The following is a 26747-nucleotide window of genomic DNA, read 5'->3' as shown; positions in this document are numbered from 1 at the left end:
GGGCTACTTCTGCTGCCTGCCAGCTGCCTGCAATTTGGCAGTTCAAATCTCTCCAGGCTCAAGGTTGACTCAGCCTTCCATCCTTCCGAGGTGGGTAAAATGAGGACCCAGACTGTTGGGGGCAATAGGCTGCCTCTGTAAATTGCTTAGAGAGGGCTGTAAAAGCACTGTGAAGTGATATATAAGTCTATGTGCTGTTGCTATTGCTACTGTTCTTCCAATGGCAAGAATATGTAACCCTCTAGTAGTGTTTCTCAACCAGAACAACTTTAAGGTGTCTGGACTTCAACTCCCAGGATTCTCAATCCAGTACGGCCGCCGCTAAGAATGCTAGCAATTAGAAGTCTACACGAATCAAAGTAGACCAGGATGGTGCCTTAGCCTCTAGCATCTACGACGAAGGAAACGGAGAAAAATTACTGTGACTGCTTTGTATTTCGACATCCTTTCCCTTGCCTCTACATATTCTTCAAATTTTTAAGGGACGTTTATTTTAGGTGGTAAACCATTTTCATGCTCAGGAACCTAAGTGTCAAAATTGTATGGGAGGTCTGTTTCATTTTGCAAATATGTGCACGTATGAACTTTGCTTTCCCACTCTGATACATTTATAATTGTCAAATTTCCCAGCCAAATTGATTTTAAGGTATCCTGGATAGCTATTCTTTGGAAATACAATATCTGGAGAGGAAGTTATACGGATGCGTTAAAAAGAAATTTCCCTCATTTTCTTAAACAGTATCACCTTAGCCATCTTTGGCTGAAGGAAGGCTCGGTTGTGATCTGCCAGCATCCTGCAAAGCTGGCAGCAGAGTCGGACAGTGAGGAGGTTGGGGAGGAACATGGGCCAGTCCTGGAGTCTGGGGAAGGCTCGGGCGAGGGCTCTGCATAAGAGGCAGAAAGGGGGCCAGGGCCATCTGGGAGTTATGTGCTGCCTCCGGAGTCGGACATCAGCAAGGCAAAGGAATAGGGGGAGCCTGTTCCCAGTGCGTGCATTACAGAGAGCTGCCAGAAGGCAAGAACAGTTAAGACAAAAGGGGCGACTTGGGAGTAGGGCTTGGAGATGATTGGCCCCTCCCATAAGACATAAAGGAGGAGCAAAGGCACGTGAGCCTTTATAGGAAGCAACTTTGTTCGTTCTGGTCGATTTAAATTCTGAAGCTCCGTTTTGACTCTGTGCTCCGTGTGGCCTTGCAAAGCTAATTGCTAATTAGGTCTTTGGCAGGCATGTCAAGGGAGGGAAAGGTGGGTGCTTATCAACCTTATCCCGAAGGACTGTGGCAAACTTCTGTCGGACTCTTTACGAATTATTTATGATTCATTACGGGCTGTGAATGAACAGAATTCACAGCTGTTGAAATAAAAAGAGGGTTTTGGGGACTAATCATGTGTTTTTTACTGTCTCAGGAACCCTAGATTAGAATAGGCTCTATCTCCAAATACATAATTCATCTGCAAGCGTAGTCTCTTCCACCAAATTATAGTCATCTTGGTTTGAAATAGCGTAGTAAACTATTTGACCCTGGAGATGACGCCTGTGCTTTCTTGGTTCCTTTAACCGTCACAATTTTGCTGACGTGCATTTTGGAAACATACTTTTGACTCTTCCATTCGGTCAACAGTTCTTTCTGCATCTCTGCAGGCAGTTCAGAAAACGTTTTGGGGTCTACAGAAGGAGGAAGGGCCACTTTTGATCCTTGGCTCGAATGATTTTGGGAAGAGCCTTCTCCGTGGGGGTTTTGCCTTTCTAGTGGGGGTTCTTCATTTGTGGGTGCGATGCCAGAAGATGCTAGAGTTCTAGTACTTTGACCAAGGTCTCCAGAATGTAAGGAAATGGAGCTTATTTTGGCTTTCGGATGGCACGGTGGTTTTGCCCCTAGTTCAGACACTCCAGTCTCTGTTGAATTCCTAACCTCCTTTTGGCTAGAGATTATTTCCTCCTTAATGTCACTTGGAAGCTGGCTGAACACATCGTAATCTATTCCAGCAGGAAGTAATGAACTTGGGCATTGAAGATCACTTGCTGTAGGCAGACAAGGAGTGTGGAGCTGAGATTGGACACATCTTGTGTTTCTCTCTCCTGATAAAACATCACTGTCTTCCCCTTGATGTTCCACCCTCGTGTTTTCGGAGTTTCTGTCTTCTGTTGTCTACATAGCAAAAGAGAACTCTTTTAAACTACACACAAGAGAGAATCGTTCTACAATCAGATCATCACCTCCTTTTGACAACCCCATAATCCCTTGCAGGGTGGAGTCTGGGCAACTGAATGGAGCTGAGTCAGGGGTGAAATGCTCCCGGTTCGGACCGGATCGCCCGATCCGGTAGCGATGGCGGCGGGTGGTTCAGAGAACCGGTAGCAAAAATCCCTGCGCCCCGCCCCCCCATGCTCAGCTGAGTCGCACGATCATCAGAGGCTTTTTTTTTTAACTTTTAAAAGCATTTTTTCTACCTCTTCTGACGAAAAAATGCTTTTAAAAGTAAAAAAAAAAGCCTCTGATGATCGCGCAGCTCAGCTGGGATCCTCAGAGGCTTTTCAAAGCATTTTTTTCTGTAACCTCTTGGCCGAAGAGGTGGTTTAAAAAATGCTTTGAAAAGTCTCTGACAATCCCAGCTGAGTTACCTGTTCAGCAGAGAGGCATTTTTTTAAAAAACCTCTCTGACAATCCCAGCTGAGTTGCCTAATCGGCAGAGAGGCTTTTCAAAGCATTTTTTTAAAAAAGCCTCTCTGAGGATCCCAACTGAGTTGCCTGATCGCCAGAGGCTTTTCAAAGCATTAGAAAAAATGCTTTGAAAAGTTAAAAAAAAAACTTGGCCATGCCCACCCAGTCACGTTACCCCCCCAAGCCACGCCCACAGAACCGGTAGTAACACATTTTACATTTCACCCCTGAGCTGAGTGTTTACTGGCCGGATGCCCTTCCTGTCACCAATGCGGAGTTATATTCAGCAGACATGTCCAGAGAGAGAAGTATCTGCCTCTACCTAGGATCAAACTCACAGCCTCCTGATTGTGCGGCGAGAGCTCCACCTCTAGGCCACCAAACCACTCGTTGTTCTACAATGATATATGCATAATAAACTGTGGATCCTTCTCATAGTATCTGTATGTTTGAATATATGTATTCAAATACTCTTGTATTTTCTTAATGCATATTAACCCAAAAGTGAGAAGGAACAGACATGAACATTTGTAAAAGTGTCATGGACTAGAAGCAAACTAAACCATCCACCTCAGTTAATTCTGGGTGGAGACAGACAACCAAGCCTGAAAATAAATTTAGTTTATCCAATTATTACATAATGAGCTCTCATGATAGCCTTCACTGTCAATGGGATCTCCTTTGGCCACCTTCTAACGAAGGTCAATGGGGAAGATTCACTTAATGACCACATTGCTAACTTAGCAACAGCAGTGATTCACTTAATAACTGTGGCAAGTAAGGTCATAGAATGGGGCAAATTTCAAGAAAAGCCAGGTGTTCAAGGCCCTCTGCCATACCAGGAGGATAGAGGCCATTTTGGTTTCAGGGGAATCTCATTCCACAGAGGGAGGCTCTGTAATATCTATAGTAACCTTTGTGTCAGTGTTCCAAGTAATGCACCCATTGAAAGCAGAACTCCGAGGCAGGTAGATTCCTCAAAGAACAATTTATTGGGTACATCATATTGGCACAACTGGTGAAAACCGACTCTGAAAGTTCCTGCGGTTTTCACCTAATTAAAGAATGAAAGTTCCTCCTTCCCTCCAGGTCACCAGTCACACTGTGCTGGCAGGTTGCTTGGTTACTCCACTCCTCCTCTTCTCAGCCACCTGTTGGAATGACCTTGGTTCCCACAAGAAAACTTTTTATTTTGACGTCAAAGCCAAGCTATCTAACTTTCCCCTTCCCTTTCTCCCCCTCTGCCTTGTGGCATGAAGGCGCAAAGATGGCATCAGCCAGGTTCGCTTCAGGGATGACACTTTGATTTACGAACACAGTTTGGACCAGAATTTCTATTACTAATCAAGATGGTTGTTAAATGAATCACGTTTGATTTTATTACCTCTTTGGCCATGTCTATTAAGCAAAAGACCGCAGTGGTTCAGAGAATTCACACAGCTGTTAAGTGAATCTGGTTTCCTCACTGATTTGGCTTGTCAGGAGCCGATTGAGAAGGTTGCATATGGTGACCACATTATCCTGGGGCATTGCAACCGCTGTAAATAACACGCTGGTTGCCGAGTGCCCGATACTTGATCATGTGACCGTGAGGATGCTGCAACAGTCATAAGTTTGAGGACCTGTTGTAAGTCACTATTTTTAGTGTTGTTGTAACTTGGAACCATGCTAAACAAATGGTTGCAAGTCAAGGAGTCTAGGTATATTAAGAAGTGTCGAACTTACGTGAAAAACTTTGCCGGAGCTTAAAGAAGGTGACAACTGACTTAAATAAAATTGAATAGACTCCTTGGAAGAAGCTGGTGGGTCCTTAAGATTGGAAAAGCAGATGTTCAGTAAGGTCAGGTGAAATGGAACTTCAACATTGATCATCTTTCGAAACAGTTTCATAAGAATGGAAACGAGGTGAGCCTTAACACTGGTGTCTCCTGGAAATAAATTAGGGAGGGAAAAAAACATCATGTAAGCATACTCTTACTCAAGAAGAAAACAAAAAAAAAATTCCAACTCTGGATAACAAAACAATGGAGAAATGCAGAAATTGGTGGGGTTTTTAGGCATTGATGAAATTCCAAGAAAAGAATACCGTATTTTTTGGACTATAAGATGCATTGGTGTATATGGCGCACCACAATTTCGAAGAGGTAAATAAGAAAAAAAAAAGGTTTTGCCCTCCCCGGCCCCCAGAAACACTCTGCAGGCCTCCCAAACCCTCTGTGTGTCCCGTTTTTTGCAGAAACGGAGCAAACAGAGGGTTTGGGAGGCCTGCAGAGTGCTCCTGGGAACTGGGGAGGGCAAAAACAGAGCACGCAGAGGGTTTGGGAGGCCTGCAAAGTGCTCCTGGGGACTGGGGAGGGCAAAAACGGTGTGCGCAGAGGATTCGGGAGGCCTGCAGAGTGCTCCTGGGGGCTGGGGAGGGCAAAATGTAATGCATGGGGGGTTTGGGAGGCCGAAAACTGGCCTATTTTTCATAAAAATGGGGGCACTTTTGCCCTCCCAAGCCCCCAGGAGCACACTGCAGGCCTCCCAAAGCCTCTGCATGCCCTGTTTTTGTGAAAAATGGGCCCGTTTTCCACAAAAACAGGACGCGCAGGGTGGGGCTTCAGGAGGCCAAAAATGGCTGTATTCAGTGTATAAGACGCACCAACATTTCCACCTTCTTTTAGGGGGGAAAAAAGTTTGTCTTATATTCCGAAAAGTACAGTATTTGTAGCTCAGGGTTGAAATGAGTGCCCTCTGAACTTAGTTGTTTTCTTGCTAGTGCACTGATGATGTTACCTAGTTTGGGTAATGTGATGTCTGTAAGTTCAGAGACCAACCATGCTCAAGAGACCACCAAGAACTCTTCAATGGCGACATTAAAAGGCAAGAAATAGCTGGGACATCAACACTGTGAAACCAGCAAAGAACTCCAACCTGTAAGAATTGCCCTGGGAAGATGGTGACTAATAATGAATGCTTTTGAGTAGTGATTATTCCCAAGCTCCAAATGACTGGGAACTTGCTGGCACCTGACAAACTGAATTCTTGTTCTCCAAGCTTAAGGAGCTTAAGAATTGACATCCCGTAGCAAGCAAGCAGGCTGATCTAGTTTCCGTGAAGGAAAGTGTTCAGGTCGGCTGGAATTGAAAAGATGGGGAAGAAGACGTTGAAGGATGTCCATGGACAAAGAGACAGTGAACTTGAGAAGAAAAAAGCTGATCGACAGAGGCTAGGACAACAATGAGGATTTGGGACAAGGCTTCATAAAATAAGGGAATGGACTTCCCAAAGTAGTATCTCACTCTTCCTTGGAGCACCAGCTGAAGATCTGGGGTGATGCACGAATGAGTAACCTGGAGATCTGCTTCAAATGGAGACTTGTTCAATGGGAAATCTACAACCCACTAGATATGATGGAGCTACAATTCCCAGAATTCCAAGACAATCCGGAGTTGCAATCCTAAGAAATTTGAAGGGGGGCAGTTAGAAAAGTTGATAAACTTAGTCTAGGGCTGCATGTTATGTGAATGAGCGAGAGTGTGTGTGGGGGGGAAGCAATGTATTCATGAACTCTCTTGGACATCGTCAAAGGAGGAAATTAAGGCCCATGAGACACAATTACCTGAACCGATCCTCTTGACCAAGTGAGATGGAACTGGACATTGACGGCTCTCTCGATTAAACCATTTATTGGTAGCAGAATACTGACGGATGGTTAATCTGATGGTATGGGGCTTTCTGCCATCTTTGTACAACCTGTTGAAAACATGGAGCCATCAACAACCAACGTGTCCACTGTTTCTACATTTCAGCCTGGCCTGGCTCAAGAAACGGAGAAGTATTCCCTCCCCATCTAGAAAGGTAATCTATGTCAAGCATTAATGCAAATTGGCAATTCACCAAGCATAACTTCCTAAGAGCCTTGGTAGTACAGTGGTCTAAGGCACCCTGTTATTAAGCTGGTTATTAAGACCAGATGCCTGCAATTACTGCAGGTTCGAATCTCGCAAAGGCTCAAGGTTGACTCAGCCTTCCATCCTTTCTAAGGTAGGTAAATTGAGGACCCAGTTTGTGGGGGCAATAAGCTGACTTTGTATAAATATACAAAAGAATGAAGGCTATTGCTTAGCGCATTGTAAGCCGCCCTGAGTCTCCGGAGAAGGGCGGCATATAAATCAAATTAAAAAAAAAAAATGAGCAATCTGTAGAACAAAGGGAGCAGTAGGAAAGATCATTAGATGGTGGAGCGGTGAATGAGCCACGGTGACGCGGTGGTTAGAATGCAGTATTACAGACTAACTCTGTTCACATTGCCAGGAGTTTGATTCCTTCGATCCTGACCAGCTCAAGGTTGACTCAGCCTTCCATCCTTTCCAAGTTTAGTAAAATGAGAACCCAGATTGGTAGGGAACAGTGGTGGAATGCTGCTAGTTTAGTAAATGGTTTATTGAGTGTGTATCTAAGGTGCTTGTGCGCAGCACTGAAAATGGAGCATTTAGAAGCTCAGCTGCTTAACTTCCAAGTCAGCAATGGTAAGTAGAACAGTGGGAGGGGGGATCAGCTGTGGTACGTGATTGAGATGAGCTACAAAGCAGGAAATAAAGGACAGGATAGAGCGGGGGTGGGTGGGCAGGGCCAACTGATCGTCGGCACTACCGGTTCGCCCAAACTGGTCTGAACCAGCTGAATACCACCTCTGGTGGGGGAAATATGCTGACTCTGTAAACCGCTTAGAGAGTGCTGTAAAGCACTGTGAAGTGGTATATAAGTCTAAGTGCTATTACTATTGCTTAATTCTGGCTTCCTTGAACTGGTAAATGCCGGGTATAATTCCCTGCCATCGTGGTCTGTGCTGTAGCTCAAGAAATATGGAGACAACTCCCACCCCAAGAACAGAAGGTTACATTGTTTTGAGGATTTTCAGGTGATCCTTTCTCATGTTCCTGCCAGGCCAACTGAGGTCAAGGATTACTACCCCACCAGAAGGAACCACTGGTGAGAAAAGTGTGTAAATCTGAAGTGTTTAATATGCAAATAACTAAAAAAGGGGCTGAATATTTACTTGTGATCTGATTGTGTCACTGTTCCACCCGTTTTATATATTCACACATTACACAATGCAGCCCCCCGTTTCAAAATCTTGCTCAGACCCCAAATATTGTGGAACTATTTAAGTTAAAATTACCTCTCCAGAAGATTAGTGAGCAATTCTTCAATTTTCTTCTTAACGTCTGCTTCAGAAGAACACTTTTTAAAGGAGTCTTCATCACTGAGAGACTGCAGTATAGTGTTTAAAAATAAAACAATGAATATAATAATTTAGATCAGTAAATGCACAAACCACATAAAGAACAGGCATTCATGTATTTGTAAATTCGGAGTGACATCGAGCTGGCCACGCCATGTCCACCCTGCCCCCCCTCCCCCCCGAGGTCAAGCACAACCCTGATGTGGCCCTCAATGAAATCAAGTTTGACACCCCTGTAATAAACTTTGGCTTATAAACCCACAGCAGCTTTGTTCACGCAACCACTAAACCCAAACTAAACAAACCGCAACTGTTTAGTTCAATATGTGGGCCTGTAGGATCTCTTCCTGAAAAATGCAACTGTTCATTCAGTTATATTGGACAAAAATTTCTCAAGATAGTTCTCTAGGTGGATTGGAACCACCAATTCTGTGAAGTCTGATATATATTAGAAAGAGTGCAAAGAAGAGCAACAAAGATGATTAGGGGATTGGAGGCTAAAACATATGAAGAACGGTTGCAGGAACTGGGTATGTCTAGTTTAATGAAAAGAAGGACTAGAGGAGACATGATAGCAGTCTTCCAATATCTCAGGGGCTGCCACAAAGAAGAGGGAGTCAAGCTATTCTCCAAAGCACCTGAGGGTAGAACAAGAAGCAATGGGTGGAGACTAATCAAGGAGAGAAGCAACTTAGAACTAAGGAGAAATTTCCTGACAGTTAGAACAATGAATCAGTGGAACAATTTGCCTCCAGAAGTTGTGAATGCTCCAACACTGGAGGTTTTTAAGAAGATATTGGATAACCATTTGTCTGAAGTGATGTAGGGTTTTCGGCCTAAGCAGGGGGTTGGACTAGAAGACCTCTAAGGTCCCTTCCAACTCTGCTATTCTATTCTATTCTATTCTATTCTATTCTATTCTATTCTATTCTATTCTATTCTATTCTATTCTATTCTATTCTAGTCGTCTAGTCTAGTCTAGTCTAGTCTAGTCTAGTCTAGTCTAGTCTATTATTTTACTCTACTCTACATTACTACAACCCTGGTCTTTGCTGAATGAGAAATCAAGAAGCTGTAGTCTTCACATCTGGAAACCCCCCGTTTGCCTAGAATTCTCAGACATAAAGGATAGGGCCATTCTTATCTTTAGATACTGCTTTCAGTTCTACCTGAGGAGCTCCTGATGGAACGACCGGAGAATGGTCTTCCCCACAACTGAGCTTCTGGATGAGATGCGCAGCTGGAATTCCCAGTTCTTTTCCCAGAATCTCAGTGGAACAGTCTTGGAGATCTTGCACAGTGCAGAGCCCAAGACTCAGGAGGCGCTTTGCTGTTTGAAAGCCAATCCCTGCATAAGAAAGAGAGTTTACTACAGCAGCTTATCAGACAAATCACCCTCACAGGGGCTCAAATGAAGTTCATATTGAACCGCAAGGCTCCTGCTCTCTTCTTTCACCTATATGCATCAGTGGTGGGTTGCCCCCGGTTCGCACTGGTTCTATAGAACCGGTAGTAAAACCGGCGGGAGGCCCCGCCCACTGACCCTGATGTCATGAAAACGCTTCTGCGCATGTGCAGAAGAGCGCAGCCCCATTGCGAACCAGTAGTAAAGGTAAGTAGAACCCACCCGTGATATGCATGTATCAAAGCCAAAGCAAGTTTGTTTGTTCCCCCATCTTACTTGGTATTGTTTTTTTTTTCTTATAATATCTTTATTAGGTTTTAATAGCAATCGCACTTGTACTTATATACCGCTTCATAGTGCTTTACGGCCCATCTCTAAGCAGTTTACAAAATACTGCCCCCAACAATCTGGATTCTCATTTTACCAACCTCGGAAGGATGGAAGGATGAGTCAACCTTGAGCCTGGTGAGAATCCAACTGCTGGCAGTCGGCAGAATTAGCCTGCAATACTGCCTTCTAACCACTGCGCTACCATGGCTCAATGGCTTTCATGCCTGAAGTGGGACTTAAGACATCATACATTAAAATACAAACGAACAAGAAGGGGAAAGGGAGTGACAAAACAAGTTAACAAAATATATCAAACAAGTATAATAAAAGTGACCTCCAACTTTCTTTCAGCACAGAGAAATTAACAATACAATCACCTCTCTCTAACTTGAAAGAAAGCATACCAATCCATAAAATATCTTAAAATGCACATATTAAAGCCCAGTATTCATTAAATGTTCTTATTTTAATTTCATCTAGAACAGGGGTGTCAAACTTAATTTCATTGAGGGCCGCATCAGTGTTGTGTTTGACCTCGGAAGTGGGGGAGGAGGCGTGGCCAGCTCGACGTCACTCGTGTTGGGGTTGCCTGTGGTGGCCTGACCGCTCTGCCAGTGATAATGAGCCGCTGAGCTCCATTTTCGGATGCAACTGTCGGAGCGTAAATCAGCCCCGTACCCCCCCTGGGGTAATTGCACTTAATTAGAGGAGGATGGATCTTGTTTTCCATGCTGTATACTTTAAAGAAAGAAAACCCGAAATATATTCTAATAAGGATTTTATTATAAAAATAGAAAAACTACCTAACTACTTTTTACCGGCAGCTGATCTCACAGACGAACAAAAAAAGTATAGATCAGGAAGTTAGGAAAGAAAGAATGTAGACATGCGCAGTAGCTCAAAATTTCACAAAACTGGTCTTATCCCTGTTGCTATAGATACGTGATAAAGGTTCTCTGGCAGGCTACCGTAACTCTCAGAATGGACGCTCGGCTGACAATCACATAACACAGTGACAGCAACAGTCTCCTGCAACCCTCTGCCAGCGAAAACAGAGCTCCGTTTTCTCCGGCAGAGGCATGTAATCAGAGGCTGATCCTTCGCTATTTCCAGGGTGGCCCTGCGGGCCAGATCTAAATACCCCGTCGGCCGGATCTGGCCCCCGGGCCTTGAGTTTGACATCCCTGATCTAGAAGATAGTAATATATCAAATGTAAATAAGCCTATATTGAAAAAGCTACAATATTTCTCAAGTCAAGTCCAATCTTATCTTCAAAACTCAAGGTCAGCTCACCTGGTATTTTCCTGATGTGATCGAGGCTGGCCATCAGATTCTGCCGGTTTTCAGGCAGAAGAACGGTCTGCTGATTTGGTTTAAAGGTCCCAGAGACCAGCTTGGAGAGGACTTTATTGGTGGCCACTCCTGCGCAGCCTGTGAGCCCTAGCTTGCTGCACATGGCATCTCTCATCTCCCCTGCAATCTGAGATCCCACAGCCAGTCTTACATGCATCGGGTCATGGAAATCAACAGCTGTGTAGGAAAGAGGGGAGAAAAATCTTAAAGAGATCGCCTGGCAGATTTATCCTTACTAATCGTTTTGACCCAGTAACGATAAGCCATTTACTCACGAGTAAAACAAACCCCTTTTTATAACAGGGCAGTAACAATCTTTTATTCACATGGATAAACAAAAAAAAAAATCAAACATAATTTGTCCCAACAAACTTGGGTTTAGCCAATTGCTTGCTGTATACTAGAAATAAACAGTTGTCTGTGACAACCGGCCTCTCCCAATCCCCTCCTATTTATTTCCCAGCCAGGGAGGGGTTAGCTAGCGTCTATGTCTGCCTTTCCCTGAGAGCCGGCTTGTTGTTTTCCTTTGCTCTCCTCTCCTTTCCTCCCTACACATACGCGCATCTGGATTGGGCCCCATCTGTTCCTCCCCCTCTCACCTCAGGCCCTCAGAGCCTTCCAAAAGCTCCGAAGCTGGCCCAGTCCCTCCCTCAATCTCCTCCTCGTCTGGCTCTGCTGCTACCGTAGCTCTGCTGGGCCACATCACCAATAAAGGAGAATTTTTGTAGTTCAGGGTTGAAATGAGGGGTCCTTGGTGCTGAGCTTGCTTGTTTTCTTGCAGACCCCCCCCTCCACACCCAAACAGACAAATCACCAGAATGAAAACTGACAGCAAGCAGCACTCCTTACTAGCACTGATGAGTTAGGTAATGAAATACCTGCAAGAAAACAAGCAAACTCAAGAGAGCACCAAGGACCCCTCAGATTCATCCTTCTTATGGAGCCCTCCAAGACACTGCATGTTAAAAGAAAAACCTTTCACTCTGCCAGGATACCAACTGTGGGAAATGGACAATACAAGTGACAGGCTTAAAAGCACTGATCATTGGCTATTGAAACACAATATGAATTAGAAATGGGGCCATCGATTCCCAGAAGTCTGATTTCCACATCCCTGGTCTTTGCTGAGTGGGAAATCAAGAAGCTGTAGCTTTCACAGAAAGCCCCAGTTAGAATGGAATGGAATGGAATGGAATGGAATGGAATGGAATGGAATGGAATAGAATAGAATAGAATAGAATAGAATAGAATAGAATAGAATAGAATAGAATAGAATAGAATAGAATAGAATAGAATTCCTTATTGGCCAAGTGTGATTGGACACACAAGGAATTTGTCTTGGTGCATACGCTCTTGGAGTACATAAAAGAAAAGATACATTTGTCAAGAATCATAAGGTACAACACTTAATGATAGTGATAGGGAAACAGTCAATATAAATCTTAAGGATACCAGCAACAAGGTTACAGTCATACAGTCATAAGTGGAAGGAGATGGGTGGTGGGAACAATGAGAAGATTAATAGTAGTGGAGACTTAGTAAATAGTTTGACAGTGTTGTGGGAATTATTTGTTTAGTAGAGTGATGGCGTTCGGGAAAAAACTGTCCTTGTGTCTACTTGTTCTGGTGTGCAGTGCTCTATAGCGTCGTTTTGAGGGTAGGAGTTGAAACAGTTTATGTCCAGAGTGTGAGGGGTCTGTAGATATTTTCACAGCCCTCTTTTTGACTTGTGCAGTATACAGGCCCTCAATGGAAGGCAGGTCGTTTTTTCTGCAGTTCTTTTTTTTTGAATAATTTTTATTAAACATTTTTTCAAAAAACAAAAAAGACTCTTTAAACAATAGTTTCTTTTCAATAGTTTCGCAACTGTTAAACATTTCTTATTTATCCATTTTTTCTCCCTTATTTCAATGTATCCTTTATACACACAAGTCTAATATTGATTCATTTACATCTATACATATAAATAACAGTGTACACAATTTCATGTCTACAAACTGCATTTTTTTCTGTTTCCTCTGTTTTTTCTGCAGTTCTAATTATCCTCTGAAGTCTGCGTCTGTCTTGTTGGGTTGCAAGGACCCATCATAACTCAATTTTTCAGGGCCCCTGTAACTTTGAATGGTTGCTAAATGAGTGATTGTAAGTCAAGCACTATCTGTATACAGAGTCCTTGACTTACGACCACAATTGAGCGCAACATTTCTGTTGTTAAGCGAGACATTTGTTAAGTGAGTCTTGCCCCATTTTACGACCTGTCTTGCGTTAGTTGTTAAGTGAGTCACTGCAGTTGATAAGCCAATAACCCAGTTGGTAAGTGAATTCCTCATTGACTTTGCGTGTCCGAAGGTCGCAAAAGGGGATCACATGACCTTTGGGACACAGCAACGGTCACAAATATGAACCGGCTGCCAAGCATCTGAATTTTGATCATCTGATCATGGGGATGCTACAAACGTCTCAACCAGTGGTGCTATTCAACCGGTTCTATCCGGTTTGGGTGAACTGGTAGCAGCGGTGGCGGGAGGCTCCGCCCACCCGCCCGGATGTAATCACGTCCCGTTTTTGACTCTCTGCACATGCGCGGAAGGTCCTGAGTATGCATGGAGGTGGCGCATGCTAGCGAAGCGAGCACACACACGTTCACATTTGCAAACCAGTAGTGAAGATAAGTGAATGCCACCCCTGGTCGTAACTGTGAAAACTGATCAGAAGTTGCTTTTTTTCAGTGCCGTTGTAACTTTGAACGGTCACTAAATGAACTGTTGTAAGTCGAGGACTACCTGTATTTATATGTCGAGCTTGAATGTCATTCTATGTTGCAAATGTCCTTTGTGCTATCAACATAGCGTTATTATGGGATCTCCTGTGCAAATATGATATTGTGGTTAAAAAAAATAAATACTTACTCTGATTATTATATACATGACCAGAAACAGAGATTTTAGGAAGTGTTGTTTTTTCCCACTCTATCAGTCTTTTTTCGACCAATTCAGTGATATCCACAAAATTCTCATCAAATCCGAGCCTTTCTACCAGTGGAGTAAATGTTTTTAACAATTCTGTAAATGTTAAAAGAAGAATGTACGTAATTCTTAATATGCAGTACTGGCTTAAAAGAGTTAATCTTTTAAATATAGAAAATGTCCATATTATTCTTCCAATTACCCTGTTTCCCCAAAAATAAGACATCCCCTGATAATAAGCCCAATTGTGCTTTTGAGCGCCTGCGCTAAAATAAGCCCCCCCCCCAAAAATAAATTCTCCCTGAAAATAATTAAACGCATGTGCAGCCAGTCCTCACCATTTCCTCTGGTTAGGGTTAGGGAGACAGAGCTGGAAATCAGGTAAAACAGCCAGAGGAGCCCCGTCTTGCTCCATGCGCCCCAAAACAATAAGACCTCCCCGAAAATAAGGCCAAGTGCTTATTTCAGGGTTCAAAAAAATATAAGACAGGGTCAACATTTCTTATATATTCCTCATTTCTAAGACCCATTACATCGAATCCATGACAAATGACAAAGATTTGGAATGATGTCTATTTGGAAATAATTGTTTAGAATTTAGGGCGACATAGTAGAATGATAAATGTTTAGAATAAGATTTTTTTCTTTTTTTTTTTTTAAGATATAAATGGATAAAATTTGGAACAAAATTGGTTGAGGGAATGTGAGTAATTGTATTTACTGTATACCGGATCAAATCCTTGCTCTAAAAAGATGTATTTTATGTTTTATGTTTAAAAACTTTTCAAAAAAATAATAATAAGACAGTCTTATTTTCTGGGAAACACTGTATATAGATATAAAAATGATGCAATAAATAAATAAAATACATAAAAACCACCACAATATATACAAAACCCACTATAAAGGTTATTAAGGGCCACAATTGACTGAGTTCACACAACACAGGCTACTGGTTACAAACTGAAGTAGATGAGTTCACACAAATGCCCAACTCTCATCCAAGGAAACTGTATTCTAGTTTAGCATTGTACAAAGTATTATATGATACCATGCAGGTCTTTTAATATATTGATCCATACACACATATAGGAGACATTATTAACTCAATGTACAGTATTACATACAGACTAGTGGTAAAATCCACATTTTTTTACTATCGGTTCTGTGGGCGTGGCTTGGTGGGCGTGGTGTTGCTTGGTGGGTGGGCATGGCTTGGTGGGCATGGCAGGGGATGGATACTGCAAAATCTCCATTCCCTCCCCACTCCTGGGGGAAGGATATTGCAAAATCTCCATTCCCACCCCACTCTGGTGGCCAGCCAGAGGTGGTATTTGCCGGTTCTCCAAACTACTCAAAATTTCTGCTACCGGTTCTCCAAACTGCTCAAAATTTCCGCTACCGGTTCTCCAGAACCTGTCAGAACCTGCTGGATTTCACCCCTGGTACAGACTACAGGATCATCTTAGTATGGTTTAATACCACACTCTTCTAGACATTAAAAGGTGGGCCGTGCAAAACTTTGGAGGGGTTGTAGCATTAGTGCTACAATAACAAGCTTGTGGGAAGTCAGTCTTGAATGAAATTTTGCAAACTAAACCTTCCCATCTACTTTTTTTTTAAAAAATGCCAATGTTTAATATTGGTTTGTTTGAATTCAGGGCTTCTCCAATATTCAGGAGCCAAAAGATGCTTAGATGCTTGCTAGAGCAGGGGTCTCCAACCTTGGCAACTTTAAGCCTGGAGGACTTCAACTCCCAGAATCCCCCAGCCAGCAAAGCTGGCTGGGGGATTCTGGGAGTTGAAGTCCGCCAGGCTTAAAGTTAAGGTTGGAGATCCCTGAGCTAGAGGCATCTATTGGAAACACTGCATGAGATGTTGACCCTTTAAGAACTGGAACCCTCCTAGCATCCCATTGAGGCAAATCAATGCACAAGGTCTTCCTTGCGCAGGTCTACAGAAAAAGATATGCAGAGATGATTGCTCAGATCTGATGTTCAGCAGTTTTTCATTTAAATGTGATTGCATTAGGTTTAACAGTGGTTAATGAGTGTTAACATGGTTCACCCATAAAGATACAATCCAATGAATCCCTAGTGCCTGGGAGGTCAAACTCTATAGATCTAATCATATGAGATATCGACCAACTTCATAGGGACATCCTGGAGCATAACTAAGAGATGCTTTCTGAAGACTACAGTCTTGTTCTGGGACAATTTCAGGAGATCTGAACGAAAATCTTGCCCCCATTCAAAAGAGCTCAGGGGTGTCAAACATAAGGCCTGCGGGCCGCATCCACCCCGTGATGTGGTTGAATCTGGCCTGTGGGGCTGTCCTGGAAAATGTAAGGGGCCGGCCCCATCTACCCAATGCGAAGAGGAAACATTGGGCCAGTGTGGCTTCGGCCCGGTCTACCCAATGCGAAGAGGAAACATGTCAGCAGTTTGTGGAGTGGTGTCAAGCTGGTCATGCCCATCCAGTCGGCCATGCCCACCTAGTCGGCCATGCCCAGTGAGTGATGTCAAGGTGGCCGTGCCCACCCTGTTGGTCACACCCACTGTCGGCCATGCCTGCCCTGTCTCCCAAGATCAACCGCAGCCCTCATGCGGCACTCAATGAAATTTGAGTTTGACACCCCTGTCATAGCTCATAACTTTATTAATGTATACTATACATAGAACATCTCTACCTAAAAAGACACTATGTATATTTTTAAATCAGTGACTGTGTCAGCTCTTCAAACTACATTCGTTCCAGTGCTGACATAAGGAGAAGAGGGGGCAGCTGGCAAGAGGACGCTTGACTTTTCACCTACTTATTTTCCCTGAAGATAATATCCCCTGGGAGATGGGTTGGGAGGGGGGACATTCCTGGGAGCTGAAGTAGTAGATATGGGGCCAATGAGACGGAGAGAATTGGGGAAAGGAAAGGGAAGGTTTGGGTCAGGAAGTCAGTGTTGGTTTCGACATAATTGGGGACAGATTGTCGTGCTTAATAAATGAAAGATTTCATCAAAGACTATTTGTTTGGAAATGCAATTTTAATTGAGACGACATCGAAACTTGACAGACAGGCTTCTAGGTTAGCCTGAGGTGTGAATCTAGCTCTTGTGAGTAAAAAACTTAGTTTATGGCATAACACAATGACTTGGTTTACAAAATATTGATTACGTGCCATCAGGTTGTTGTCAACTCTTAGTAGCCACATACCTGTAGATAGATCTATCCTTAATCACACACACACCAAAAAACATGGCCCACAAACTAGAGACACATTTTAATCCAGCATGGTTTTATAAAATTTGAATGGTTAGTTTATATTTCAGTATACAGGTAGTCCTTGACTTACAACAATTTGTTTAGTGACCATTCAAAATTACAATGGCACTGAAAAAAAGTGACTTGTGACCGTTTTTCACACTTACGACCATTGCAGCATCCCCATGGTCACATGATCAAAATTCAGACACTTGGCAACTGACTCGTATTTATGACAGTTGAGGTGTCCTGATGTCATGTGATCGCCTTTTGCAACTTTCTGACAAGCAAAATAAATGGGGAAGCCAGATTCACTTAACAACTGTGGCAAGAGAGGTCATACAATGGGGCAAAATGCACTTAACAAATGTCTCACTTAGCAACAGAAACTTTGACATCATAATTTGACATCAATGTCGACTGACGGCCCCCAGGGGGAGAGCCTTTTCTGTGGGGGCACCTACCATCTGGAACGGGCTTCCCCCGGAGTTACGAAACATCCAAGACTTACGCATATTCCGCCGTGCCCTGAAAACATTTCTATTCCAACAAGCTGGTCTGGCCTAACTCTCCCTTTTTAATTGGCTTTTAAACTGGCTTTTAAATTGGGTTTTAAACCTCTTTAGATAAATTTGGATGTTTTTAATCTTTGAGCCTAAATTACTTAATCTGTTTCTTAATAGTTTTTAACTTCTATATGTATTTGTATTTATTATGGCTGTTCACCGCCCTGAGTCCTTCGGGAGTAGGGCGGTATACAAATATGAAAAATAAAATAAAATAAATAAATAAATAAATAAGTAGAAGACTACCTGTGTGGTGCAAATCCGAAAAACTGAGTTTATCAAATTATGGATAAGTTAACCATAACCAGTTGTGTAACTTGGTTGAGAGTGTCTACTAGCCTTTTTAATTCTAGTCAATTTCCTGTCTAATGGTGAATACAGAACTTTTGACCTACAGAGATTTCCTTTAGAAATCTCTTCCTTCAGCTTTATTTTATTTTAAAGATGCATTTCAGCAAACATTTGATAAGCCCAATGAGATCCATTTTCTCTCTGACTGTACAGGTTTACCATGTTTTACAATTCTGTAATGTTTAACCTCTTGTTGAGTCATCCTCAATTTCATTTTTTTACTTTGGGAAGGTGGAGAGATGATTTTCATCTTTGTCTCATGCTCTCCCTCCCTCTATACATATAGATACACAATGAACGTTCAAAATTGTTGAGATGCTTGAGAGAGATTTTGGCCCCAAATAAAGGCCACTGTGAGATGGCCCAATGCCTCTTTCCTCAGTTTACATCTCCCGGGCCTTTTCCTGACAAAAATCACTTTAGTTAGAATCCCAAAATGGAAGCTGATTTCTGATTTAAGCAAATTTCATTTGGGGCTTCCATCCTGGGTGTAAAACGGGTGTTAAACTCGATTCCATTGAGGGCCGTATCAAGGCTCTGGTTGACATCAGGGGGGTGGGGTGGGGGAGGTGGTCAACTGGGTGGGCGTGGCCATCTTGATGCCACTCACTGGGCATGGCCGACTGGGTGGGCGTAGCCAGCTTGATGCCACTCCCCAAACTGCTGGCATGTTTCCTCCTTGCATTGGGTAGACTGGGCTGAACCAACGCAGGCCGGCCCCTTACATTTTCCAGGATGGCTCTGTGGGCCAGATCCGACCACATCACAGGGTGGATCCGGCCCACGGGCCTTGTGTTTGACACCCCTGGTTTAAAAGGAACAAGCACTGTTGAAATCAATACAAACAAGGTAGGAAATATGCTTACAAAGTTAGCTACTCTGCTCTGAACAGATTGACCCCTTGTTGAGAAACCGAGTTGAACCTAAGGAACAATACTTCAGAACACACTTCTATGACATCATTCCTACACAGTAAATTCCTTCAGGAAAATCCTCAACTACGGTCTCCTGGCTTGATTACACAAAGTGTAACAATAGACTAGACTAGACTATAATTCTTTATTGACCAAGTGTGATTGGACACACAGGAATTTGTCTTTGGTGCATACGCTCTCAGTGTACATAAAAGATACATTCATCAAGAATCATAAGGTACACCACTTAATGATAGTCATAGGGTACAAATAAGCAATCAAATCATACTAGGAAACAATATCAATTATCGACTATTACCTACTGAGCTCCGGACGGCTCCTGATCTCTGCTCCTTCCGTCGGGACTTGAAGACTTGGCTTTTCAAACAAATAGGCTGAGACTGATTCCGGGCTTTATTATTTAGTACTAATTAATTATTTAGATTAAATTATGATTTTATTGTACTTGTTTCTTAACTTGTGTTCGCCGTCCTGAGTCCTTCGGGAGAATGGCGGCATATAAATACATGTAATAAATAAATAAATAAATAAATAAACTGATAAAGTGGGAGCGGAAAGGGGAATTCCTTCAGTCTTTCCATATCCACTTCTTTCTTGATAAACCTCTCATGAATGGCGACATCCAACTTGCTAGAAATTTGACACAAATGTTTGACGGCACAAGATTTGGTTACCGTGGACTGGATTCACATGTGTTTGCCAAACCATGATATGAATACTAAACTTGGCTGGATTGGCATGATTTGTTAAATGATAATTCACGTTTACATCCTTAATGGCTAGATTCAAATATATTAAACCACAGCATGGGGGGGGGGTTGGTTTGGATTTAATATGGGATGTCTACTGTCCTAGCCATTGTGGCTTATAAATCATGCTTTATGAGTTAGCATTAGGTAGGATTAAAATAAGGAAGGATGTAGGAAGACAGGTAGTCCTTGGTTTACAACCATTAGTGATAGTTTGAGGTTACAGTGGCACTAAAAAAACCTGACTTATGAACAATCCTCACACTTATGACCATTGCAGCATCCCCGAGGTCATGTGATTGCAAGTTGTGTGTTTGGCAACTGGTGTGTATTTACAATAGTTGCAATATCCTGGAGTCCAGTCATTGTCATATGTGCCTTTCCCAGCTGGCTTCTGATAAGCAAAGTTAGTAGGCAAAGGTGGATTTGATTAAATTAACAATTTTTATTAGTTTATGTTAAAACATACAAAAAATACAAAAGCAAATAGTAGGAAAAATAGGGAGGGGAAAAGTGTGGAAAAGGAGGGGGAAAAGAAAGAAAAGGCATTGACTTCCGACTCCCTTTGGTGCAGTAGAATAAGGCATTAACATCAAACCTCAACTTTTTACTTTTATACAATAGTTTAAAGTAGCCATTTCTATAACAACAAATCTATCTAGTTGGTAAAACCCAGAATCAAAGTTTCCTTTTTTTCCCATCCACCTCAAGCACAAAGTCTAGAAGCGGTTTCCAAGTAAGATTCGCTTTAATAATCATGCCACTAAAGTTTATAAAATCACGCATGGTTGGGTGATGACTCACTTAAGAACCACATCACTTAGCGACTGAGTTTCTGGTCCCAATTGTGGTTGTAAGTCAAGGACTACTTATGGTCTCTAGGCAGAGAGGGCATATTGCAACCAAATGCACCAAGACAAATTCCTTGTGTGTCCAATCACACTTGGCCAATAAAAAATTCTATTCTATTCTAAACCCAAGGAAACATTTTTCCAGTGTTAAAAGGATCAAATCAAAGCAGTACCTGTGACCCTGTAAGAGAATTCCCTGTATTTAGTCAGATCCTCTCCATTAACTAGCACCAGATCCGGACATTTTTCTTTCGCTTCTTTCACCCCCATGAGTTTTTTCACACCAAGATTCCTGGCTTCATAATTGCAGGTGACTACCAGATATTTCTGCTGCACACCTGGGAACAAACACAGCAGTTAAGAATAATAGGTGGCTTCGTGCCAAATACCTTTCAACAGTTTTTACAATGGAGCTCTTATTTCCAAAGCTTTGCAATGCAACTTTGTGTAAATTTACTCTCGGCTACAATTCTATCTTTTCAATGGAGCGGATTTCTGGATACATTCAGGGCTGCCTAGCCAACTTCATATCTCTCATATTAGATCCTGTCACATATACCATTGAGAGTCCAATTTTCCAATATTCCAATTCCAGTTCCAATATCTCAAGAGGCTGCCACAAAGAAAAGGGAGTCAAGCTATTCTCCAAAGCACCTGAGGGCAGGACAAGAAGCAATAGGTGGAAACTAATCAAGGAGAGAAGCAACCTAGAACTAAGGAGAAATTTCCTGACAATTAGAATAATTAATCAGTGGAACAACTTGCCTCCAGAAGTTGTGAATGCTCCAACACTGGAAGTTTTTAAGAAGATGTTGGATAACCATTTGTCTGAAGTGGTGTAGGGTTTCCTGCCTAGGCAGAGGGTTGGACTAGAAGACCTCCAAGGTCCCTTCCAACTCTGTTATTCTGTTTCCCATTTCTGTGTCAAAGGACGAACGAATACATAAACAAAGACTTTGCCTTGGCCAAATGCTGATTAGTACAGTTAAGAAATTCTAGGACAGGGACGTCAAACTCGATTTCATTGAGGGCCGCATCAGGGTTGTGTTTGACCTTGGGGGTGGGTGTGGCCAGGGTGGGCATGGCCAGTTCAACATCCCTCATGTTGGGGGCACCTGTGGTGGCCTGGCAAGGCTTGGTGGGGGGGATCCTTGTGCAGCCCTCTGCCAGCAAAAATGTAACCGGGAAGGGAGCTCCTTTTTCACTGGCAAAGACACTGTGGGCTGGTCCTTCCCTATTTCCAGGGTTAGGGTTAGGGTTAAGGTTAGGGCCAGATCTAAGCACCTGCAGGCTGGAACTGGCCTGCACACCTTGAGTTTGACACCCGTGTTCTAGGAGATCACTGACTGTTTATGCAGTGAGAATAACTGCAGGTATTTAGGGTATAAAAAATTTCTGAACAACTATTGTACCTTGCAGGCAGTCCGTACATTTAGCCTTCTATCTAAGCACTTCTAAATAAAAGAAACCTCATAATGTTACACTACTTAGCTTGTGTAAACGGACTGCTGCTAATAGGTCTATTGGAGTGTATCTATTTGCCTTTGAGTCAGTCTTCATTCCCAACAAGCTCGTTAAATTTTCTTGCAACGTTTTCACAAGTGGTTTGTCATAATCTTACTAGAGCCGAGAAGGTGTGATTTCCTGAGCTAAAGTAGAGTTGCCCTCCTACTCCAATGCCTTAACTGCTATACCAACCTTCTAAAAAATTCCCTTTTTATGACCCTGAAATTGATTTGGGGTAGAGACCAGGGGACTGGATGGAGCTGAGTATTTACTGGCTGGATGCCCTTCCTGATGTCTACATGGGAGTTCGCAGCAGATATTTTCTCTTTGTACCCTGGGAGGGAAACATCTGCCACTATCTAGGATTGAGCTCTCAACCTTCCGAGTGGGAGGTGGGTGTTTTCACCATTAGGCCACCATGCCGCTCAACCTGGCTCTCAAATAGTGGAGATATAAAACATTTGTATCATTTCAAGCCTGAAACAGACTATTTTCCCTGTTCAGAAGCAGTCCCACACTGAAGTGGGCAATCCGGCTCTGATAGCTGTCCATAATATGACTGAAATTGAAAACACACAGAGTTTCATTTTGATTGAATTTCAGAACTGAACCCCTTTTCTGAATCAGACTGAAAATGGCCTCCCCCCCCTTCGAATTGGTTTGAAGCATCTGGTTGGGTTGATTTTCGCTCCCCCCCTGGCTCCCAGAAGCACTTTGCAGGCCAAAAACAGGCCTGTTTTGGCCTCCTGAACCCTTCAGGCCAGGGTGGATAAAAATCAATGATTTTTTTTAAAAAAAACCAAAAAAACCCCCAGATTTATTTAAATCGGATTTTTTTTATTTAAATCGGATTTTTTTTTATTTTTATCGAATTTATTTTAATAAAAAACTTTTGGGGTAAAAATCTATTGTAAGATAGTTTTCTATTTAAGATACATAAATAATTTAGTTTATTCAGCATGAAATGGAGCTTAGTTATGTATATTCTGCAACACTGGGACTATCGGTGAGTCAACAGTGGGTCAAAGGAGTAGCAGAGATGACAGTTGCTCTTTAAAAATTATGATTTAAATCGAGTTGATTTAAATCAAGCCTTTTTACTAGTGATTTAAATCATGATATAAATTGTGATTTAAATCAATTCGATTTAAATCAAATCCACCCTGCTTCAGGCGTCCCAGTTTTGTCCTCCAGAAGCACTTTGCAGGCCAAAACTGGGCCTGTTTTTGGCCTCCCAAATCCTCCATGTAGTCCGTTTTTGCAGAGTGCTTCTGGGGGCTGGAGAGGGTGAAAACAGGATGCGTAGAGGATTTGGGAGGCCAAAAATGGCTCCGTATTTGGACTATAAGACACACAGACATTTCCACCCACTGTTTTTTGGGGGGTGGAGTGCGTCTTATAGGCCGAAAAATACAGTATATATTGCTTGTTTCCTTAAAAGGAGTTCAGGCATAGAGACCCTTTAACATATCCTATGGGATAGCAGTCCCCACCAAAATTCTCAAATTACCTAAAGGTTTGCTTCTTAATTCAGGATCGCAGATCATTTCTACCTGGGCATAAAAACAGTCCAAGTCCAGATGCACAATGATTCGTTTCCAAGCATTTCCTTTTGGCACAGCTTGGCCACGATAACCTGCAAACAAATTTGACATTTAGAAAAAAAAAATCTGTTTCATATTACTTCTGTGGTTTCCAGCCTCCTTAATGCATCACTCAGCATAGCCACCATTACTTCTGTTTTGGGCCTTTCAAACCAGGATGCTGAATTTTGGACTGCTTTAACCACCTGTCGTTTTCTAACAGTAATGCATTATTGGTTAAATAAAATCCAAACATTGCTTTAATGTCTATTGATAAAGAGTTTTCCATTTAAAATATCACTCCACAGTTCATACATCATTTTCTTTCTATCCGCATCAACCATCCTAAGGGTTTTCCTATCTCATATACAAGCTTGCAAATAGAGTTGGCTGGTCCGTGGCCCAGTTGTAAAATATTGTTCAATGCGAACTGATCCCAGCAACTGGGTTTCTTGAGCAAACCAGTCTGGTTCAACAAGCCCTGTGAATACAAACAGATGCAAACACTTTTTGCATCTGGAGGGAAATATTACTCCTTTCCATAGAGGTGCAGGCTGCAGCCTGTAGAATAATTTCAATCTCTGAATTTCCACAGCACAAGGAATTACAACGAAGGCAACCACATTTTGGCCAAGGTTACTGTGCAAACATAGCCACAGCCACTAGTGTCTGCTTCGAAGTGTTGAATGGACACCGAAAACTGATTAAATGTCAATCACACGTTAGTAAAAACAACACTTAGGATCTCTCCTGCTCTTTCCCAGAAGGAGAGGGCAAAATTCCAGGAAGTAAAGGTTCCAGGAAGTAAATTCCAGTAAAGTTAGTCTCCCTATCCAGGCCAAAACTAAACCCTTTTTTTGCAAAGCATCCTGGTTTGTTTCCCATTTGGGTAAGCAGGGAACTCTTATCAATGTCCTTTTCCTAACTCTGACTTTGAAGATGCCTCCTGAAAATCCCCCCCCTTTTTTTTACAAAAGGAAAATCTTCCATCAGCTCCAATGCACTACTGATATCAACTACAAAATTGGGAGGCACAAAGACAAGATTATCTTCATATATTTATTCTGACTTTCCACTTCACACTGAACCCATAAACTACTTGGGCTGGATTCACATAACAATACTAGGTGAAAAGCTGGCTAGATTAGGGCCCCAGTATGTCATGTGAATGCAGCCTTTAAGACTGAGCACTATATATATAATATACTGTATATATAGTGATATATATGTACTTATTCTGATCGTACCCCTAACCTCAAAAGTTGGCTTGAAACTCAACATTAAGAAAACTAAGATCGTGACATGTGGCCCTCTCAATTCCTGGAAAATAGATGGGGGAAGAAATGGAGGTAGTGACAGATTTTATTTTCCTGGCTCCAAGATCACCGCAGTCAAGAAATTAAAAGACGCTTGTTCCTGGGAAGGAAAGCTATGGCAAATCTAGACAGCATACTAAAAAGCAGAGACATCCCCCTGCCAACGAAAGTGCGTATAGTCAAGGCTATGGTTTTCCCAGTTGCAATGTCTGGCTGTGAAAGTTGGACCATAAGAAAGGCTGAGCGCCAAAGAATTGAGGCCTTTGAACTCTGGTGCTGGAGAAGACTCCTGCGAGTCCCTTGGACTGCAAGGCGATCAAACCGGTCAGTCCTAGAGGAGATCTACCCTGACTGCTCTTTAGAAGGCCAGATCCTGAAGAGGAAACTCAAATACTTTGGCCACCTAATGAGAAGGAAGGACTCACTGGAGAAGAGCCTAATGCTGGGAAAGATTGAGGGCAGAAGAAGAACGGGACGACAGAGAATGAGGTGGCTGGATGGAGTCACTGAAGCAGTAGGAGTGAGCTTAAATGTTCTCCAGAGGATGGTAGAGGACAGGAAGGCCTGGAGGAAAGTTGTCCATAGGGTTGCGATGGGTCGGACACAACTGACTAGGTGGCTCAGTGGCTAAGACACTGAGCTTGTCAATCAGAAAGATCAGCAGTCCGGTGGTTCGAATCCTTAGTACAGGTCTCCTACGTGAGCAGGGGGTTGGACTAGATGACCTCTAAGGTCCCTTCCAATTCTGTTACTGTTACTAACTTCGCAACTAACAACAACCCCCACCCCCATCTCAGCTCCCGTGCTTTCTCTCGGAGCATACGCCCTGCCCCACTCCCAGTCCGCAGGACCGAGGTTGCCTAGATCCCTCGGAAGGGCGGTGGATGGAAGATTTCCTAGGACTTTACACGAGACTCCTTCCACGGCCCCAGGAGGATCTCTCTGAAGTCCACTGCTGGGTCCCGGCAAGAGCCACTCGGCCTCAGTCTCCTCCCCTTCGCCTTCCGAGTCCTCCATTTCGCGCGGCCTTTGCGCAGCGGCGGCTCAGGGCAGGGCAAGGCCAGCCAAAGCGCTCCGCCTCCCGTCCGGAGCCCCGTCCGGAGCCCCAACTCAGGATGCCCAGCCTGGAAGGAGGAGTTTTAAGAGCAAGCCGTCCAATCATCTTTCTGTTCTCTCTCTCCGCGCGCGCACCAATGAGAATGCGGGGGCCGGTCACGTCTCGCTCGGCCGGCCAGCCAGCCTTGCTTTAGACCCAGAGGTCTTCAAACTTGGCCGCTTTAAAGACTTGTGGACTTCAACTCCCAGAATTCTCCAGCCAGCATCGTTTGAAGACCTCTGGTCAACTGTGCTGGCTGGAGGATTCTGGGAGTTGAAGTCCACAAGTCTTTAAAGCGGCCAAGTTTGAAGACCTCTGCTTTTAGACCCTTGGACTTTTTTCTTTTAAGCCGGCGAATCGCTTTTCTCGGCGCGTTCACCTTCAACCAAGGAAACTAGCCAGGATCGGCTTAGCCCAGTGGTTGTGCGAACTCAGCCTTTTAAGGATTAGCTGCGGGTTCAGAGACTGTCCCAGAAACAGAGTCATGTGCTTCCCTGCAAAAGGCTTGAAGTGCAAAACGAAAGTCTTTAGACCAGAAGTCTTCAAACTTGGCAACTTTAAGACTTGTGGACTTCAACTCCCAGAATCC

The 26747-nt window shown here is 43.1% G+C and overlaps 1 protein-coding gene across 3 annotated transcripts; it reads right to left on the bottom strand.

The window, feature by feature from the left end:
• Positions 1 to 1371: 1371 nt before the first annotated feature.
• Positions 1372 to 26426, bottom strand: POLI (DNA polymerase iota). Of its 3 annotated transcripts, none has more exons than XM_034401528.3 (10): positions 25971 to 26426; positions 23674 to 23799; positions 20831 to 20995; positions 13892 to 14044; positions 10923 to 11159; positions 9063 to 9241; positions 7831 to 7922; positions 6268 to 6401; positions 4389 to 4591; positions 1372 to 2150 (listed from the first exon to the last, which is right to left on the bottom strand). In XM_034401528.3, the coding sequence occupies exons 1-10, from the start codon at positions 26077 to 26079 to the stop codon at positions 1485 to 1487; spliced, it is 2064 nt and encodes a 687-aa protein (XP_034257419.2). In that variant the 5' UTR covers positions 26080 to 26426; the 3' UTR covers positions 1372 to 1484. The 3 variants fall into 3 exon arrangements, with proteins under 3 accessions (XP_034257419.2, XP_034257422.2, XP_034257421.2); XM_034401531.3 differs by having other exon boundaries at positions 25488 to 26184; XM_034401530.3 differs by lacking the exon at positions 20831 to 20995 and having other exon boundaries at positions 25971 to 26189.
• Positions 26427 to 26747: the final 321 nt, after the last annotated feature.

This window comes from Pantherophis guttatus, chromosome 2, assembly GCF_059756535.1.
Source record: "Pantherophis guttatus breed Tessera chromosome 2, ASM5975653v1, whole genome shotgun sequence".
Taxonomy (NCBI): domain Eukaryota; kingdom Metazoa; phylum Chordata; class Lepidosauria; order Squamata; family Colubridae; genus Pantherophis; species Pantherophis guttatus.
The sequence above is the reverse complement of the archived record's forward strand: the minus strand, read 5'-3'. Positions and strand labels throughout refer to the sequence as shown.